At 35.2% G+C, this 21,719-nt stretch overlaps 1 protein-coding gene across 1 annotated transcript in view; it reads left to right on the forward strand.

The window, feature by feature from the left end:
- Ralyl (RALY RNA binding protein like) overlaps window positions 1–19,637 on the forward strand; it is a 662,376-nt gene extending 642,739 nt beyond the window's left edge. Inside the window, exon 9 of the mRNA XM_042667303.1 lies at window positions 19,519–19,637. Coding sequence (XP_042523237.1) covers window positions 19,519–19,569 — 51 coding nt within the window. The 3' untranslated portion in view covers window positions 19,570–19,637. The remainder of the gene's footprint in view (window positions 1–19,518) is intronic.
- The last annotated feature ends 2,082 nt before the right edge of the window (window positions 19,638–21,719 follow it).

Raw genomic sequence — 21,719 nt, forward strand, 5'->3', positions numbered from 1 at the left:
ACATTTGAATCCTTATCTTGGGGTTCATTTCGACTAGCATCAACTTATCCGACCGTTTCTGCTTGTCTCAGACATATACTAGTTATTGCAAATAAGGGAAACCATGGGACCAAAAGACTCCACATAGAGCTCCCCTATGACCCAGGCATACCACTTTTGGGCATTTACAAGAATGATCACAAACAAGACCATACTAAAGCTACCAGCACAACTATATTTATTGCAGCATTATTTACCATAACTAAGATATGGAACCAACCCAGATGCCCCTCAGTAGATGAATGGATCAAGAAAATGTGGTATATATACACAATGGAATTCTATGCCTCTATCAGAAAGAATGACATTGCCCCATTTGTTAGGAAATGGAAGCTATTTCTTAAGTATATCCAGTTCACTCTTGTAAAGTTTTAGATAACATATATTCAAATTATATGGGCAAATTTCTCAACATTGTATTCATAGAATAGTCAGCTTTTCAGGAAAGAGTTAATTTTCTTCACTGTGTGAGTCAGGGAGTTGTTATTTTATAGTAATATACATTGACAAAGTACAATTACATATTTTAATGGGGTATACACTGATACATGTATGTAATATATGATAATTAAATCACAACTTATCATACCTCTCACCTAAAAGACTTGACAAAATTTGTGATGAGAACATTTGATACTTACACTTAGCAGTTTTGAAGTATGCAATGCATTTTATTAGTTATTGTTCATCATCATATATAAAGGATGATCTCTAACATTTTGTCTAATGAAAACTTCATATCGTATCACATATCTCCCCATTCCTTCCTTCCATCCTCTAACTACCATTCTGCTCAAAGCTTCTGAATTCACTGCTTGTGGATTCTCTGTACAAGAAAGAATTCATAGTATTCATTATGTTCTTCCTGACATTTCATTTTGCATAATGTTTTATAGATTCATCCAGGTTGTCACAAATTACAGAATCCCCCTCTTCTTTTGAGGCTACAAAGTATTCCATTGTGCATGTATAGTACATTTCTTTCATATTTCATCCATTGATGGACACTCAGATTGATTCTGTAATTGGACTATTGTGAGCATGAGACCAGATTACACTAAATTTAAGAATAACAATATCATCTTGACAAAGGTCCATGTTTTAAATGCATTCTCCCATCAACAATATCTTGAGTAACCTGAATGGTTCCCTCGTTTTAGAAGATATGGAGCTCAGTCTTGCTGATGAGCACTTCACACATCATGAGATGATAACTCTGAGTGACAATGTAATTGGTTGTCAACCTCCTGTAATCATTTTCTTTGCAATATTTTCTGTGTGGTTGACTGAAGCTCTGTATGCAAACTAACTTGTTAAATCACATTATAAAGACATTCTAATTTTATTTTAAATTTGCAACCTCAAGGTTGATAAAAATGAAATAGCTTGCTTGAGAATGTTCAAATCCTGGAGGATCTGAGCAAGCCGATAGCTCTCAAGGTGATTATCCACTCCTGACAACTGGATAACCCTCACCTTGATTTTCCTATAAAATACCAGATGATTGCTATCCCAGTATGACAATTTCTTTTTTAGCCATTTTCCTCTATAATGACAAAGATTTATGCCACAACGAAAGGCTATGTTAAGACATATTTTATATACATTTGTTTCTGTAGAACAAGGTGCTTATCGTTAGACAAGCTGTAGATTAGTTTTCAAGTGCTCCTGAGATAGCTCAGTAAATATCTCTTTAGAGGTCAGCTACAGCATTTCAGAGGTTTTAAGATATCAACATTCTCAATTGAAACCATAAACTCTCTCAAAAGGAAGTCACAGAAAAATTACTTCCTAACTACAGAAAACTATAAGGTTTGTTTTATACAGTCTTCTTATGTATAGCACAGAAGTAGTGGAACATTAGCCTGTATATATACATGTATATGTGTGTATACATATATGTATACATATATACATATACATATATATGTATATATACCCACAATGTATACATATATGTATATATACCCACATATATATGATAGAATTACTATCCAGACAAAAGTGATGTTGGAAACAGGCATGATGTAAATTACTTTAAATAAAACAGGAACAAGTGCATGTTGCACAGGGTTACTTGGTAAAAGCTATATAGAAAAAACGCAGATTTCATATTGGCCATTTAGGAAGACCTATCAGACTGGGACAAATGCCTTATCTCTCTGGGTCTCAGTTTTTCTTATCCATAAAATGGGGGGAGACACAACTGCACTTTCCTCATTGCGTAGGTTTAAATACTAAGTGAAATAAAACATTTAACGTGCTTAAAGGGGGCTGAGCCTCGTGGCATATGCCTGGCTATCCAAAAGTGAAGACAGGATGAGAATAATTCAAAGCCAGCCCAGGGAAAAGTTAGAGAGATTCTGTCTCAAAAACAAACCCGGGGTGGTGATCTTCAAGTGTTCCCAGCTACTTGGAAGCCAGAAATAGGAGGATTAAAGTCTGAGGCTGATACCTCAGTGAAACACTATCTCTCTGAAAATAAAAACAAAGCAAAACAAAAACAAAACAAAACAAACAAAAGGACTGGAGATGTGGCATATTGAGTAGAGTATTTGTCTAGCAAGTGCAAGGCCCTGACTTTAATCCCTAGTACCTAGGAAAATAAATAAGTGAAGTCATTTTTAAGGCGCTCAGCATATAAAAAAGCCCTCAGTACATGTTTTTATGCAAATTAGTGAAGCTTTAAACTGTTGGAAAACAGTCAGAGAGAAAGCTAGTTAAAAAATTCAGATATTGGGGCTGGGAAGGTGGCTCAGTGTTAGAGTGCTTGCCTTGCATGCATGAGACCCTGCATGCATGAGGCCCTGGGTTCCATTCCTTAGCACCACATAAGCAGAAAAAGCAGGAAGTGGTGCTGTGGCTGAAGTAGTAGAGCATTAGCCTTGAGCTGAATGGCTGAGGGACAGCCCCAGGCCCAGAGTTCAGGCCCCACAACCGACCAAAAAAAAAAAAAAAGATTCAAGTATAATAAGGAGAATATTTCAGTTTGGTATTCTTTTGTGATTAGCTAGTAGGTACTAATTTGTCTTCACCAAGAGAATCAGACTCTCATAACTCTCAGACAACAACTAGCTAGACTTTTTGTGTGTGTGAAAATACAGCGGGGTTACAATTACATGGGCAAGATAATGAGTACATTTCTTATCAAGCATTGTTGCCTCCTCCTTTGTTTCCCCTTCCCATCCCTTCCCTTCTTCCCCTCCACCCCCACCTCACCCCCAATATAAAGTATAGGAAAAGACATATGGAGAAGACTTGGTCAAGGTAGATCTGTCTAAACCACATAAACTATAGGGTATCCATTCACATGATAACACTATGCTTCCCATCAAGAGAAAAATATTTGGGGTTGTACTTGAAATTTCTGTTTTTTTATTGTGAAAATACTGTACAGAGGGGTTACAATTACATGGGCATGTACTTGAAATTTCAAACATGAATCAGGATGGTATATTAAAATACTTTTTTTAATTCTGAGCATGGCAGCAATTTATTTTTATTAAAATAGTCAAAAAATGAGGGATTGTGTTATTAAGTAGAGACTGAAAATAAAGAAAAACATGGCTGTCAAAGAAAGATGTACTTCTACAATTTGTTAGCAGTGGTGGAAAGATTGACCTATAAGAAATTAATAGCTTAATAAAAATGACCTAGTATCAACAGAACTACCTAAAACACAGTTAGTCACACAAACATAATTAACTTAGGATGATAGATGCAAGACAAAACAAAATCAGTTACCATCCATTATTTGAAATGTTCAGGGTTTGAAAAGGTTATGCAGTAGAATACGATGGGAAATCATTAGCAATTCTACACAAAATGAATGGCTAGCCAAAGTATTTTCAAAATACACTTTCCTAAATCACATTCACAGCTTCTTCAGTTCTTTGTGTTTGTTTCTCTGAAACCTGTGTGCCAAGGAGCTCAAGTTTTTGCTCCTATAAAACCTCCTTACATTTAGCATTACCTGTTTGTAAAAGTTATATGTTACCTTCACCATGGAAAGTATAATTATGGATTTGAGTAATTTCAAATCTAATGATATTTACCCATGAAAAGTAATCATTGTGAGACCTGAACCAACTATACTTAAAATTTCCCCAGAATTTTGAATAGTTTTGAATTTTAAGATACATTTCATTGTATATTCTGATCTTCGTAGAAAGAACTGACATCCATATCCACTGAAGCTAGAAACAAGTAGGACTTTTAGGTGGGCCATTTTTATAACTATTAAAAGAATAACATCTGGAAACAAGGTTTCTAAGTTCAATCATGTGATTTGTATTTGCTGGTAGATGATGTGGTATTATTTTAAGGGATATAAAGCTAGATATTTCTTGCTCAACCTCTCTAGCCATTAAAGAAATGCAAATCAAAACAACATTGAGATACCACCTCACCCCAGATAGAATGCTATAATCAAGAACTCTAATAACAACAGATGCTGGAGGGGATGTGGACAGAAGGGAACCTTACTACATTGTTGGTAAAGTTATTCAACCACTTTGGAACGCAGTATGGAAGTTCCTCAAAAGACTCCACATAGAGCTCCCCTATGACCCAGCAATCCCACTTTTGGGCATTTACCCAAATGATCACAAACAAGACCATACTAAAGCTACCAGCACAACTATGTTTAGTGCAGCACTATTTACCATAGCTAAGACATGGAACCAACCCAGATGCCCCTCAGTAGAGGAATGGATCAAGAAAATGTGGTATATGTACACAATAAAGAATGGCATTGCCCCATTTGTTAGGAAATGGAAAGGCTTGGAAAAAATTATATTAAGTGAAGTAAGCCAGGCCCAAAGAAACATAGGTCCCATGGCTTCCCTTATTTGCAATAACTAGTATATGTCTGAGTCAAGCAGGAAAGATCAGATAAGTTGATGTTAGGGGAATGAACCCCAAGATAAGTATTCAAATGTTTTTTTTTCTTTCATGCAATTGTTTCTAACATATTTATAAGATGATTTCTATGTTGCTTTGTATGTCCCTCCCCCATGGTATAACCCCTGCTTTCACTGTATTTGATGTTGGTATAATTTGTGGAGGGGAAGGGAAAAAACAAATGGTTAACTAGGGAAACAGGTGGACCCATTCCAACAATGAGATGTAGAAGTCGTTATGTTGAAAAACAAACTTTACAACTTTGGTGAGTGGTAGGGAGGATCTGGTGGAGGGAGAATGGGAAGGGATGGGAGGGGGAAACAAAGAGGAGGCAACAATGCTTGATAAGAAATGTACTCATTACCTTCCCCATGTAATTGTAACTCCTCTGTACGTATTCTCACAAAAAATAAAATAAAATAAAGGAAAAAATAAAATAAATAACCCCTCTGTACAGTATGTTCACAATAAAAAAAAATAAAAATTAAAAAAAAAGCAAAAAAATTTTAAAAACTAGATATTTCTTTTCATGTTCTAAATAAGTTCTTTAAGAAAAAAATCATACTAAAATATTCAGTGATCGTTATTTATTACTGTTACTTCATTGATTATTATTACTTTGGATCTAAAAAGATATTAATAGGGCTTTCAGGTGGGTCTATGAAAAACCCACTGTTTTCTCTACCATCTCCCAAAACACAGAACACGTCTACGATGAGGTGTGTGGGGAAGCCCACACCAACTAGTGCTCTATAACTTAATTTAATTCACTTTATGCCATCCATATAAATAAAAGCCCACCATTTGTGGACTTAGTCCTACCAGGCAGCCCTTGCTTCAGATGCCAACCTTCTGTGTTGTGACCTGTAATACCATACCACTTCACAAAAGCACCACACTGAGGACCAAACTCCCAAAGTATGAACCCTTCTGGGACATCTCAAATCACACCTAAACACTAGCAAGCATTACTCTGTGTGTGTGTGTGTGTGTGTGTGTGTGTGTGTGTGTGTGTGTGTGTGTGTCTTGAGGCTTGAACTCAGGGACCTAAGTGCTGTCCCTGTATTCATTTTTTTTTTCTGAAGGCTAGCACTTTAACATTTGAGCCACAGCTCTACCTTTGGCTATTCAGAGCTAAAAGTCTCACAGATTTTCCTGCCTTAAAATTATTGTTATGACTGTGACCCATGCTCATACACTCTGTCCAATTTTAGATAATCCAGATTCTGATGACCAAAACTCCATCTAGATTAAGAGAGCAAATTAAGAGAGCCTTACCTATGTATTTCAGATGCCTCATACTCCTGCCATTTTTCTTGCTTACGCACATTAGTTTCCCCTATGTTTATTCTGATGATCAAGCCTGTTTTATTTCTTAGAACAAAATGGGCCCCGCAAAAATTAAAGTCTTATTCTTTAGATTTTTGTTTTAATATTCTAATATTAAATGTACCACTGTGAAGTTGGTCTTCCTATGGTCTCCCTTTCCTTCTTGGAAGGCCTAACCTGACTCCAGAGTCTATACCTAGCAATCCCCAAATATTTTTATATACAACCATCAGACATGGCTACTTTGAAAAACACCTTTCTTTTGAGCCACTCCACAACTTATGTCACTGATTTTACCACTCGATCACACTGATTCTCTGATGATCTAGAATTAAAATGGAGAAATCACTACATCTTATCAAACTAAAGTTTATCCCTATAATACATCCAAAAAAAGATGCTATTCACTTCTTATTTGAAAACTATTTGTGAGTTCAATGACATGAAATGGTCTCCAGGAGGACAAATGATCTGTGTCTACAGATGCAAAAACTACTACCACACTAATGTCTTCATTAGCAATAGCAGTCATTAGATATCATTAACTCTGAAAAAGAAACTTTTTAAATCACAAAGGATGAGTCATATCCCAAACCAAATATCCATAAAGAATATGATCTATCTGACTGTAATTTTACTGTAGCTACTACACTGCTACATTCAAATCAATATCAAAAACTTTCATTATGTCTATAAATCATAAAATAAAATAAAATGTTGCAAAAGTTTGGCAGCTACATTATAACAACTTAGGATTTAAGCTAATTTATTTTAATTTTAATTTCTTTCCTTTATTATTATTATGATCATTCTGTAATAGCATTTTATATTTTCTTTCAGTTTTAAGAGAGAAAATAAAACAACTTGCAATGCTATATGCAGTAACAAATTGTATGGTACCATAGAAAATGACTGATTTTCCTAGCCTTTATATTTTTCCACTTTTTATGGAATAGCAAAGCTGATTGATTCAGATTTCAATGTTCTGCTAAAGCTTAAAGCTCTAATATCTCTTGGTTATATTTGTTTAGTTAAATATACAAAAATAGATAAAGATATGGCAATTATTGGGCATAACAGTGACCTTTGGTTATAAAACTGGAGTGATAGAAATAAAAGGAAGAACCTGTAAATAATGAAATAGATGCAAGTATACACAATGGAATTTTACTCATCCCTTAGAAAGAACATTGTTCCATTTGTAAAGAAATGGAAAAACTCAAACCAAAACAAAGAAGAAGAAAAAGAAATGGAAAAACTTGGAAAAAAATCATGTTAAGTGAAGTAAGTCAGGCGTACAGAGACAAATGAATATGTGTTTTCACTTATGTGAACGTTAGATTTATCTTATAAACATATAAGTAAATATGCAAGTGTATACACATTAACTAAATATGGTAATATGGTAGAGTCAAGAAAGAACTCAAATAATGTAATTCCTCAAAAAGGCAAAATCAAAGCTCATCAAAATAAAACATCAGGAAGTGGGCACTCAAAAGAAGTGACGTGGGGTCAAAAGTAAAGGAGTAGATGAATGGAGAAGATGGGGGGTGAGGAATACAGTTAAGAATCCAATGTATATCCTACAAAATTCAGAAGAGTGAAGGAAGAAGTGGGTAGGGAGGGATAGGTAAGAACATTGAAAGGGGTGACATTGGTCAGGATATGTTCCCATGAACTGCTCAGTGAAATGGCAACTTTTTACAACAACTTAAACATAACTTTTCATTTATAAAAGCTATAAAGATGGCCAGATAGTCTGTCCAGAAGACAGTTTGCCTGGTAGAATCATGAATTTCCAATAATCACTATGATTTATGTCAAATGTTAACTGAAATAAACTTGATAATACTTAGAACTGAAATAAAGACTATTGGTTTTCCACAAGAAGACAAGATCCCCCAAAATAGTTCTGAATGGCAATTAGTTAACCAGCTATAATTTTAGACTGGTAAGAGAAGACTCCGGAAACAGGAGACACCTAAGACTAAAGGCTTCACCACATATGGCAGAAGAAATAGGAGTATTGGAATTGTCCTTAATTCCCTAGTCAAGACACAAATCCAAGATGGAAAGGCAGGAAGACACAGCAGGCAGCGTGTGAGCATCACAAAAGAGGAAACTTGAGTTTAACGAAACCAACCTTTGAGCAAATAGTAAACAAATTTGCTTTTTGTCTAGAGGAAATAAGAAATATTTCATAACCAGATTGTGCCTTCCTTAGGTGAGCTACCTTATTTTTCTGGATTACTGGGCACAAATATAATCACTGTAAAAAGATCAGGACTTTGTTTGCACCCTTAACAGGAGGTCTATGAGTATTTAAGTCCCATGGAGGATTGTCTCTCAGTAATTAAAAATGATTCTCAAAAGTGAGCTGTATAGGTCAGCATAACCGAGAAAATTAGCCCAAATGTAGGCTTGGGCCTTACTCTACACCTAGTTAAGTCAGAAATGCAGCGATATATATCTAACAAACCCACCTGGTAATTCTGAGGCTCTAAAGTCTGGCAACTAAAACATAGTGTCACTTCACAATCAGGATTCTGGGTCTAGTCACAACTACAACCAACTTCCCAGTCTCCTCTCTCAAATTGTATAAGGCCTGCTATCTTTTCCTGTGACAGGAGAAAGATACCTAATTTCTGATTGGTTTGACACCAATCTAGTAAAATGCTCTCTGCTTTTACATGTAACTTTGTAAATGTTTCCTCCTATATTAAGAACATTGAAACCATGCACCTCTGGTGTCTCACACCTGTAACCCTAGCTATTCTGGAGGCTAAGATCTGAAGATCATGGTTCAGAAACAGCCAAGGGAGAAAAATCCATAACACTCTTACCTTCAATTAACCACTAGAAAATCAGGAACAGCGCTGTGTCTCAAAATGGTTAGAGCACTAGCCTTGAACAAAATTGCTCAGGAACAGTGCCCAGACTGAGTGTTCAAGCCACGTGGCTGCCTAGAAGTAAAAGAAAAAGAAATGCACGTGGAAAATATTGGTAAAACCAGGAGCGAACACTAGCAAGTAACCAGGTCTCCCTAGATTTATTCTTATACAATCCAGAGTTGAAAGATAGCCTTGCAGAGTCACAGAACTTGCCTCTCACTATCTCAGGCAAATACCAAGTAGCCAGTCTAAAATAAGATGAATTTGGTTTGGATGTGAATTGTTCCTCAGAAGGCTCATATGGTGAAGACTTGGTTCTCAGCTGGTAGTGTTATTGAGGGCACTAAGTTCACCAATGGATTCATTCATTGATGATTTCGCAGGGGAAAGGACTTTAAGAAGGTGGGTCTTAGTTAGAGGGAGTAGGTCATTAGGGGCATGCCTAGTGGCCTACTCTACCCATGTCGCCAGGTGTACCTGGTCTTCTCTTTCCCCATTTCCATTGTGTGAGTGGCTCTCCTCCACCATGTCCTTCCACTATGATATTTTTCCTTGTTACAGACATAAAAGCAGTGAAGCCAGCCAGACATAGACTGAAACCACTGAAATTATGTGCCAAAAGAAATCATCCCTACTGTGGTTAGACTATAACCATATCAATTACATATGAAGAAGTTGCCTTTGTGTACCTATTCCAATAATTTCTTGTTCATCTTCATTTTCACTTCATTACAGATTTTGTGATATGATTCCCTGGCCTGAAAGTAGAATGGAATTTTGCCCCAAGAACTTCTTAGTAGATGTTTTAACTTATAATGAAGAGTAAACACTCATAATCTGTGTTACTTAGAACCAAATTTTGCCTCGTTTGAGATAAGGAATTTGCTAAAGCTAAATATATTCACATTACTCAAGAATAGTTAGTGGATGAGCAATTACTCAAGCAAATAAATAGAGTCAGCTCCTGTCATAATGCTATATTTTCTAGGTGATGTATATTTTCCACTTAATTTCTTTCATCACTTTGCTTTTAAAGATGTAACCTAAAAATAAAGAATATTGAGATTTATTTCTTATTAATTATGAATCTCAATTTTCTGATATTTAAAGAACCGTAAGACTTCCTTAAAGATGTAAATTTTTGGCACAGCTGTAAATAAAATATACTTATTGTAGATATTTCTCTATTGCATTTCAAATGTATTAACACATAAAATTTAAAATTATTTGTTCTTGTCCTGTTGATTAATGTTCTCTTTTCTATCTTTGTAAAATAGAAGTAAATTGCTTGATTCCATTGAATCCATTCCCATTCTCTTTTTGTTTTTCAAAAGTGAGGGAGCTAGGGAGTTGAAAAAGCATTCATCATCAGGAGAATTTGTTTTAAAAGCATTGAAGCTTCCATACAGACAGAAGATAAATAGTACACTATTCAAGAGAGCATAATTAGTTACATTATACTAAACAAGTCAGCTTTTCAAGTGGCTTTCATGAAGAAATGACACCAAAAATGTCATAGCGTGTCCTATTTCTCCCAGTCCCTTAGAAGCCAGGATTTTTCTCAAGTTAGAAGTTCAACAAATGTTTTATGCAGATATTTTATAATTTTTAACTAGAAAATTATATTCACATGACAATATGATTGATAACACTCACTTCCCAATGCAAAGTTAATGAAGCTCTTGTTTTATTCCGGGGCAGGCAAATGCCTGGCAGTGTTACAGCAAGTGAGAGTTCACACACAAATTATTTTCAAACCTATCTTTATTCTTCCTACAATAACATTTTTTTATAAAATCATTTATAATGAAGGAACAAAAAAGAGTTAAGATGAACTGTTTACAGATCATTTTCCTTGACACAAAGATTTTTAGTACCATGATTTCACAATGTTTTTTAGTACAATGATTTCTATTCACATAAACATTATACACTTAAATTGAAATCTTGGAGGATGAAAAAGCAGAAGCTCACTAAGGAGGACAGCATCCCAGGTAGCTAGAAGTTTTTAGATGAATAAGGAAAATGAGTAATGTGAGGAAGAGAAATTACCAATGAGGTCAACTGACTTCCTTTGATCCTGTAAGGTTGCCTAATAATGAGACTTGGAGCTACAACCAACCAGAGCAATACTTACCATCTACCTGCCACACTCAGTCTTTTCAGTACTCTGTCGTGGACTTCTAGAATTCCTGACATTTAAATTTGAATGCTCCTTTAAACTCAGACCTTGATTTTCATATCTCTGACTATAAAGACATCCAACTGGTGTAATTATGGTTTCTATCCAGAGTTGAAAACCTAGGATTTGACAAGATAAGATCTTAATTACTTTTACCTGTGAATGGAATTTGGTACTATTTACTATTCACATTCATATTCAAGTTTTTAATTCAGTCCTTCACCCAGTGGGCTTTTAGATTTTATGTGATGGTCCTGTCTCCTGGGGGCACCATGAAAGCATTTCTTACCTTACCTGCTGCTGGCCTTTTTGCTTTGTCATCCAGATTGCATAACTCTGATCAGAGACGTATGTCAATTTTTCTTTTACCCTAGATATAAAAAACCTAAAAGTACATTGTTCAAAGCCTCTTCAATGAGAGAAGTATTCTATAGTCACTCTTGATAGAGTCAACAAATATTCAGGGGCAAATTAAATGTCTTTATCCAGCCTAGAATTTAGAGAGATCCTCCTCTGAGATGGACAAGATCTCAGGTTGAAAAGTCATTGCTAATCTCCAGCAAGTAATTAATTGGTTTTAAAAATAGACTTCTATAAAAAGTAAATTTTGGGGTTGCATAGGATGACTCATCCAAGGATCCATATCCAAAAATATTCTAAAGATCTGATTATTCCTTTACCAATCTCTTGATTTAGCCTTCAGATCTACTTTCCATCTTTGCATGCTAGTAAGAGTGAAATACAAATCTCTATATTTTAAAATAGTTTTTCTTTTCTCAGTTTCTACAGATAAAGTGATCTGAAGTAATGTATGATGCCGCAAAATCAGGAAAGAGAAACTGTGACAACCCCCAGAAATGTGAAAGGAGGTTTCTTACTGAGTAGCAGCATCTTTGGTTTAATTTGTATAAAAACCCAAATAAATAAAATGGACAGTATTGTTTTATTTTAGAAGTTCCATTTCTTCTATGTTCTGAGCTGTACAATTGTTGAGTTTTTATGGTTTAAATTGTAAATGTGCTTTCCCCTATTGCTAATTATGAGAAGTTTTTTTTTAAGTCTTAAACTGTGAAGGACATTTAGGGCATTTAAGAATGGCAAGAGAGACACTGTAGACAAATGTATATTTGTAAAAGATATTTTTATGATTAGCATGTTTCATTGTTGATCATATGTAAAGTCAAGTGATTTTGCAATCCCATGTTTAAAGCTTATTTCCAGCAATGACATGTAAGAAGAGATACATCATATGCTAGTTTTTATAATTTATTTTTAATTTAAACCTCAAAGTACTTCAGATGATTAAGATAAAATACATAGAAAAGTTGTATTTCTGCCCTCTATAAGCACTATCTCTAATAATAAAGAATGCAATTATTTCTGATATGATACAACAGTGCAAGGATGGCTAGTTTGACTAGTGATTAAATTTAGCATGCACTGCTTTATGGAATAGAACTGATTCAAATATTACCTAACACTTCAGTATGACTATGAGATTCCATGGACAGGGATCCAATTATTACATAATACCTTTGTATGACTATGAGATTCAATGGACAGATTTTAGGTCAAACAAGTGAGAAGTAGATTGATGAGGATAATTTTCTTGTCTGTGGATCCCAGCATTTCAATAAGTGCATAGATCACTGTATTCTAGCTCCTATTCCTAGGGATTCTCCATCCCCAAGCATTGCAAGTGTTTTCCCAGTACTCTTAGTTATTGTCTTGTGCTGTGAATGGAAGACACCATCTTCACAGACTGCAGGAGAATTTACCATATTTCTTAATAAATACTGATTCTTTTAAAGCAAAGTTGTTGTATGTCTTTCCTTTGAAAAGTACTTAGTTTTACTATTTGTTGTGAATTTTTATCAGTCATTGTCATGACACAAAAATAGCCCCATAGCCAAAATAGCATTACTATCATATTACTATATTATGAGGGAGTGTATTATAAATTCCACATGACGACAACCTTCATTAAGAGAAAACCAGATGGCCCTCAAACCTTGAATAAAATCACACTTAAACTCACATTTCAAGCAGGTCATTTCCTCCAAAATACAGAAATGTATGTACCTACTTCAGGATAGAAAGTGAATCTATTTCATCAGGAGGTATTTATGCTCTTCCAGACTAAAGTCTGTAGCTACTTAAATGACCATAAAAAACTCATTACAGAGCAGACATATATATGTCATCTACTATCCTTTGCCATATGAAGGCCTCTTTTTTCCCAGAAAAGTTGATGGTAGTATAAAATCACCTTGGTATATATTTCCCTTGGTATATATAATTTTCTATTTTGTATTTTTCTATTGTATGACATCTTTTTCTTCTTTTCTTTCTCTGCTTCTTAAAAATAACCTAATGAAGACATACATTTTGTAAAAAAAAAAAAAGAAAGAAAGAAAGAAAGAAAAAAAGAAAGAAAAATCAATATTACAAACCAAAATTGTAGAAAATGCAAATCTATTATTAAAGAAATAAAATATGCTACATTCTTTTAATTAAAGTCTTAGAAGCTTACACAATAAAACCAGTTCCAGATTAGGAATGTACTTCCTTTCTAAAAGGATGTAAAAACTATAGGTGGTGCACTGGGAACTACTCTGCTGGCTGACCATGCCTGTGGAAGAATTCATGACTGCTTGCCATTGGTTCTAAAACTACATTGGGTTGACTACCAAATAGGTAAATTTGTTGAAAATAATTGGGTTGTCTAGAGAGAAATGTAAGTACTTTGTCAGTAAATTACATGTGACTGTTTTTCCCCCAATATTCCTTTTGTTCTTGTAGTACTCAAAATAATAGTACATTTACAACCTAGTATTACTATACATTGTTGAGATTATGCTAGGTACATGTGGCTCACACCTGTAAGCCTAGCTACTTAGTAGACTGAGTTTGGGGGATGGTGATTCAAAGCCAAGATGGACTTAAAAGTTTGTGAGACTCATCTCTAGTTAACCAGAAAAAAAAATGCAAAAGTGGAACTGTCATTTAAGTGACAGAATGTAAGCTTTGAGTGAAAAAAACAAGCAAGAGTATGAGGACTTAAGTTCAAATCCCAGTATAGGCACAACTAAATAAATAAATATTGTCATAATTTTCTTTTTCTTTTTTTGTTTTTTGTTGTTGTCAGTAGTGGGGCTTGAACTCTGGGCCCAAGGCACTGTCCCCAACCTCTTGCAGCTCAAGGTGAGTGCTCTATCACTTGAATCACAATGCCACTTCCAGCTTTCTGAGTGGTTTATTGGAGAGCCGTCGGCACTCAGCTATCATAATTTTCTTAATAGTCATAAACTGTTCCCAAAGAGGGATGAGTAATTAAAATATACAAAAAGAATTCTCTGGTATTAGACTCAGTTATCTTCACCCACATCCTAAAGTATAATACCATGAATCTTTCTCTTTATTAAATATCTATTCCAGGTATGTGTGTGTGATGTGTGTGTGTGTGTGTGTGTGTGTGTGTGTGTGTGTGTGTGTGTGTGTGTATGCATGTGTGCATGCGTGAACAAGCCCCAATTCTGGATCTTGAACTCAGAGTCTAAGCACTGTCCCTGAGTATTTTCGTTCAAACTTGGCACTCTACCACTTGAGTCACAGATCTACTTTTGGGTTTTTGCTGGGTAGTTGGAGATAAGAGTCTCACAGACGTTCCTGCCCCCCAGATAACTTTAAACTGTGATCCCCAGGTCTTAACCTCCTGAACTGCTAGGATTACAGAAATGAGCCATCAACATCTAGCTTGAAATTTTATTTTAATGACAAAGAATGTATATATATATATATATATATATATATATATATATATATATATATATCTCAAACCATTGATGATTCACAATTGTTATCCCTGGTGATTTAGTTTAACAATTTTAAAGTAAGCTTTTAATGACTAAGAAAGCGAGTAAGAAGTTTCTCTCCAAATATTATCAGTCTCATTAAAATTGTTAAGGGAAAGAAAAGAGCACATTACTCAGGGCATTTGATGTTAAAAGGAACATTAGGTCCACTACTTGAAGTTCAGTGAATTGACACTTGTGGCAATGAGCAGAAAAGCACTAAATTTGTTTCAATCTTCTTTAGTCAGAAAATAGGGATGAAGAAGACGTAAATAGCGAAGTTAGTTGAGAAATCAGAATATAAACCTTTGGGAAGCAATTATGAAAGAGTCAAAGTTCAGAGAACAGGAATCAGATAAAAACAGGAATGCATATAAAAGAAACAGGAATGACAGGCATAGGCCAGGAAAAAAAGTCAGTAGTTCCTAAATGTGAGACTATGGAAAGGATACACCCAGTCCAGAAATGCACCTCTGCACTGGCCAGGCTCCCTGATTTGTCAAGACAAAATAGACATACCAAGTTTTCACTGAGGTATTGTTTAGTTTCTTTTGTTTTATTTAAATGTGAATGAATGCAACATACTACTTGTATCCAGCATATAAGAAGCAATATAATCTAAAAGTTAATAATAATGAATAACAAGAAAAACAGGATTGTCTCTGGTAAAATAATAATAGAATCCAGAAAAGCAAATACAGTTATTCAACAGCTTATATAGTATTTAATTTGCTAGGGGGAATCAAATATGCAAAATATTAAGATTTGATCAATTAATCAAGTTACACTCATGTTTATTTTGTTCTGTGTTGTTTTCATAAAATTAAAATAATAGAAAAAGTATACTTACTTTGTATATGTCAATGTTTATACACAGATAAGCTTAGATGCACATCTTAATAACAAAGAGGCAGCTTATACAGTAAAAGCAAATCTAGTGATCCATCAAGAGACTGTGGATTTGTGGCCCACACCTTGTAGAGTTGTTCAATTCCTAGGAAAAACATGATTAAGAGAAAGAGAGATGGTCATAGACATCCTGTCAAGAAAGAATTTGCAAATATTTATATATTGGTGAAAGACTTCTGATGAACACTTGAAATATTTGTAATCTCTATAGGAAGGAATTGGTTTATGCAAGACATTCCTGAGATGAAAAGAATCCCAAGTTTTGATGCTACCTCTGTCAGGATAAGTGAGTTATGTTTTCTCTACCATTATACTCTATAAAAATTATGTCTTATACATAACAGGTAGTTCCTCCATTGATATTCAGGGAATTATATAAAACAAGAATTGTTGGGAGGTTTTACCGTATGAAAAAATAACAAAGGCTATAATTTATGGAGCAGCTTCCATGGACTAAGCACTGTGCCAATTATTTTATTTTATGTTCAATATCACTAAAACATGCAGGGGAATGCAGGGTAGCTAATGGTATTCTCTACACGATTTACAGGTTAAAAACAAAGATGTCCTTCATTGATTCATCAATTTTTATTGAATACCAACTCTCATGCCAAGCACATTCCATTTCAGCAAGTGTCCAGGCATAGATTATGAAGTATGAAATCCCCTCCCACAGGGTGACACTGATCAAAATGCGTTGTATACACATGTTGCCTTGAAACGCCTTTATGCAATCTTTTTAAGATAACTTTTAAAAATAAACAAGAAGAAATTCTTGCTCTCAGAAACTTATACTCTCATGAGAGACTCTATCTAGCTAGAATAAAAACATGCTAATACCAAGTACTGATCATGATAATGACATCAGACACAAAGGAAAAACCAAGGTTTGGAGGAAAGGACTGTAAGAGGTTTAAAATATGCATTTTAATAGGATGGTCAGGAAAGTTTCTTGTTAAGGTCATGTTTGGGCAAAGGTGAAAAGTGTGAGAAGGTGGGAGGTAAGTGGCTACTTATAGAGAAAGTAGCCTAGACCAAGATGAAAGAACAGTAAATGGTCAGGAGCATAAATATAGTTGGTGTATTCAAGACCAGCTAGAAGGGTAGTGGGTTTTGATAGCAATAAATGAAAGAAGAGTAAGTAAGATGAGGCTGAAGGAAAGCCAAGAATCCAGAGGACAGAGACTTAGAGGTGATGCTAGGATTCGTGGACTTTTATTTTACATTGGTTAGGAAGACAACGCAAGCTTGTCTGCAAAGCACTTAAAAATTACAAGAATTTTTTTGGCTGCTAAATCAAGAATACAAAACAGTAATGAAATGAACCCAGAAATCTCTGATTCCGCTTTGAGAAATCATGACATAAGCATATCTTTTGACTAGACTGGTCTTAACCATAACATACTCACATATTCATCAAACATTTGTTCAGTACCTACTCTAGCTCACAGACATATTCCAATGTGCTGGACATGGTGCTTACCCAGGTATTGTCTAGCTCAAGGCACTTAGTCTAGTAAATAATATAAGGAAATGGCAGAACAAAGACAGAAAAAAATTTAAATGTCTGAAGTGATGTTACAGGTTTAAAAGAAAATCTCACACAAGAAGCCTGCTCCTTACAGCTCTGATAGGTCTAGATCTAGAAGCCCATTGTATACCCACCAACATCTTTCCTTTTAAATCCTGAAGACATTTCAATTCACAGTACACAACGTGGCAGTCATTTACACAGAATAAAAATGGCTTCCCTTCATCTAGTCCTTCCCGTGAGATCCTTTTATTCAGGTCTTAAGAGACCAGGGACTCCTAACAGCAATGAATATCATCTTGCCCTCAGAGCTGGCATTAGAAATTTAGATAAGTATGTCCCTCCCCCACAGTGTAACCCCCGCTTTCACTATATTTGATGTCAGTATAACATGTGGAGGAGACGAGGACAAACAAGTCATTTAAGGATTCAGGTGGACCTGTTGCAACAATGAGAAGTACAAAATGTCATGTCAAAAACCAGCTTTACAATGTCGGTGTGGGGGGGGGTATGATTGGGTGGGGGAGAGGGGGGAGGCTGGGAAGGGAGGTGAAGGGTAAACAAAGGAGGAGGCTGCAATGCTTGGTAAGAAATGTATGCATTATCCTGCCCATGTAATTGTAACCCCTCTGTACAGTATGTTCTCAAATAAAATTAAATTAAATTAAAAAAAAAAGAAATTTAGATAAGTGTAAGTCAACTAATGTTCATACATCATTATTTTTTAATTGTGAAAATTCCATATAGAGGGGTTACAATTACTTGAGCTTACAAGGTAATGAGTACATTTCTTATCAAGCATTGTTGCCTCCTTTGTTTCCCCTTACTGCCCTACCATCTCCACCCCACCCCCGCGCCCACCAAAGTTGTAAATTCGGTTTTTGACATAATGTCTTGTACATCTCATTGTTGCAATGGATCCACCTGTATCCCTAGTTAAACAATTTTTCCCATCCCCTCCACAAATTATACCAACATCAAATACATTGAAAATAAGGGTTATACCGTGGGGGAGGGACATGCAAAGCAACAAAGAAATAATCTTATAAATATATTAGAAACAATAGCAAGAAAGAAAAACCATTTGAGTCCTTATCTTGGGGTTAATTTCACCTAACATCAACTTATCTGACAGTTTCTGCTTGTCTCTGACATATATTAGTTATTGCAAACAAGGGAAAGCATGGGACCTATCTTTCTTTGCGCCTGGCTTACTTCACTTAATATAATTTTTTTCCAAATCTTTCCATTTACTAATAAATGGGGCAATGTCATTCTTTCTGATGGAGGCATAGAATTCCATTGTGTATATATACCACATTTTCTTATATATTCATCTACTGAGGAGCATCTGGGTTGGTTCCGTGTCTTAGCTATGGTAAATAATACTGCAATAAACATAGTTGTGCTGGTAGCTTTAGTATGGTCTTGTTTGTGATCATTTGGGTAAATGCCCAAAAGTGAGATTGCTGGGTCATAGGGGAGCTCTATGTGGAATCTTTTGAGGAACCTCTATACTACTTTGCAAAGTGGTTGAATAAGTTTACACTCCCACCAACAATGCAGTAAGGTTCCCTTCTGTCCCCATCCCCTCCAGCATCTGTTATTGTTAGAGTTCTTGATTACAGCCATTCTAACTGGGGTGAGGTGGTATCTCAATGTTGTTTTGATTTGCATTTCTTTTATGGCTAGGGAGGTTGAGCATTTCTTCATATTGACCATCCTTCTTTCCTCTTCAGAGAAGTTTCTTATAATGAGTATGTTATCGTTCTTTTTTATCCCAAAAAGTTATGAAGGCACATCAACGAGTAGTTCTTCTAGAAGATGTGGTATTTCTCAGTGACAGACACAGTTGAGCATTAGGTTCTTTTCTTCCTACAGATGAAGCTGAATGAGGATGTGAAGAGTGGAGCTCCTACAGCCATCTTCTAACAAGGAGGAGAGAAGCCAGCATCCAGAGTTGGTGGAGGTAAAGGAGGGAAGACACCTTGGTTTTTGCGATATCTTCAGTCCACTGAAAAAATTAGCAGTGGAGCCTTCTGAATATATGAGCTAATAAATGTGCTACAGTTCAAGTAACTTTGTATTTGAGTGGTATTTTCCATTCAGTACATTTGAAAAACAATCCTTGCAGTAACTGGAGAAAAATATAAATTAATTGGATTTATTGAATGTTGGAGGAGGTAGATTTATCTCTGGGTTTTTTAATTACTATGGTCTAATACAGAGATGCAGATTCCTCGTTAGGCACTATATCCTGGGAAGAAAAGCAAAAGAAATATCTAGGTTAATTCCAGCAAAACTACATTTTTTTCCTGTTTGACAAATTCTACAATAGCTACAGTAATGAGCCTGGCATTAAAGCATAAATCATACCACAGTGACTCAATCAGAACTCAAGCAATGAAAGCCAATCATAAAATTTCATCTGCCATGCTAGTTGCAATAGAAAACACATTTTTTACACAGATAAATATATAAGCAAAGGAGTAACCAACCCAATAAATATTAAACTGCATTTTAGAAAAAGAAAGTCTATTACCTGACATACTAAATCAATTATCCCCCAATCAGAGTTAATCTCCTAATTCTGTGATAATTTTGACAATTTTGGCTTTACTCTTGGTAGATAGGCTTCAAAATCATTAGAGAGAAACTGTAGCAATGTTCTGAATAATACTATTCATAAGTAGACATTTACAAGTAGAAAAGTAGAAATCAAGGACATAATGGAAGAAAAATTTTCACAGGAACAAAAAGGGTTTTCTCTCTAGACTTTAAAAAAAACCTCACAAATTCTAGGAAAAATAAGTTTAAAAATAAAACCGTATTTTGCTTATAGAAAAAAAGGAGCTAACATATAATCAACTCTGGAGGCATAGCTCAGGTGAACATGTCTCGCAAGCATCAGGCCCTGAGTTCAAATTTCCATTCTGCAAAAATGACCAAGTAAGTTAGGCCAGGAAGTTTAAAGTCACAGTTCCCAAATAAGGTGATATTCTTCCAGATAAGAATATTGTCTGCTCAGAAGTGCTACTTGCAGCAAACTGTTGTTGCATGTGAGAGCACCAGGGAAAAACGTCTTGGATATCTATGGACACAAAGCTATTGGTGTTGAATTCCTTCAAACATACCAGAACAATTACCTTGAGCTAAAAACAACTTCAAACCATAAAAGGGAGTCATTTCATAAACCATGGATTTTCACATGAATGACTATTGAAAATATAATTATTGATAATTCAGTAAACACATACCATCTATCGTCTATCACTTATAACCTATCAGTAATCACTGATAAAATCAGAAACAGAATATACTTTACATATATCCAAAGATGATAAAATCAAGCAAGACATTATCTGTTCTCAAAAACAAAAAAAAAAAACGGAAAGGAAGAAATTGAATGTGCAGCAATGTTGTTTGTAAATACCTCAGTGCAAAAATGAGAAAATACCATTTGAAATGCCAAATGAAAATAAGCAAATCAGTCTGTTTAGAAGCTAAAACAATCAACCAGTATTAAATCAGCAAAATATATGATGTGTTAAAAGAAATACATTAAAATTGTTTAACTGAAGAGATATCTCCCTCCCAAATAACAGAGTTTTCTTTTGTGCTATAATTACTAAATATTCAAGAATGGATCATTTCCTTGCCAAGTAATTCAAAGCACATGAAAAGACCCAAATATCTGGGAGGGGGGCGGGGAGAAACCAACTCATTATATGAAATGCATTGTATGAAACCATGACTCATATAAAATTCTGACAGAAGCCAGGCACAGTGGCCAAGCCTGTAACTCAAACAACTTGGAAAACAGAGACACAGGGATTGCAATTGGAGGCCAACATGACTGTGAAAGCTTATTAAACTTCATCTCAAACAATGGTCATGTACAATCATTGACATCCTAGCAATACAGGTAACATGAATTGGACAATCACAACCCAAGCTGGACTGGTTATATACAGGGAAACTCTACCTAGAAAATAACCAATGCAGAAAGGGTCCAGAGACATGGCTGAAATGGTAGAATATCTACCTAGCAAGAGTGAGGCTCTGAGTTCTATCTTAAAACC

This window comes from Dipodomys spectabilis, unplaced genomic scaffold, assembly GCF_019054845.1.
Source record: "Dipodomys spectabilis isolate Male_0828 unplaced genomic scaffold, ASM1905484v1 ptg000387l, whole genome shotgun sequence".
Lineage (NCBI taxonomy): Eukaryota > Metazoa > Chordata > Mammalia > Rodentia > Heteromyidae > Dipodomys > Dipodomys spectabilis.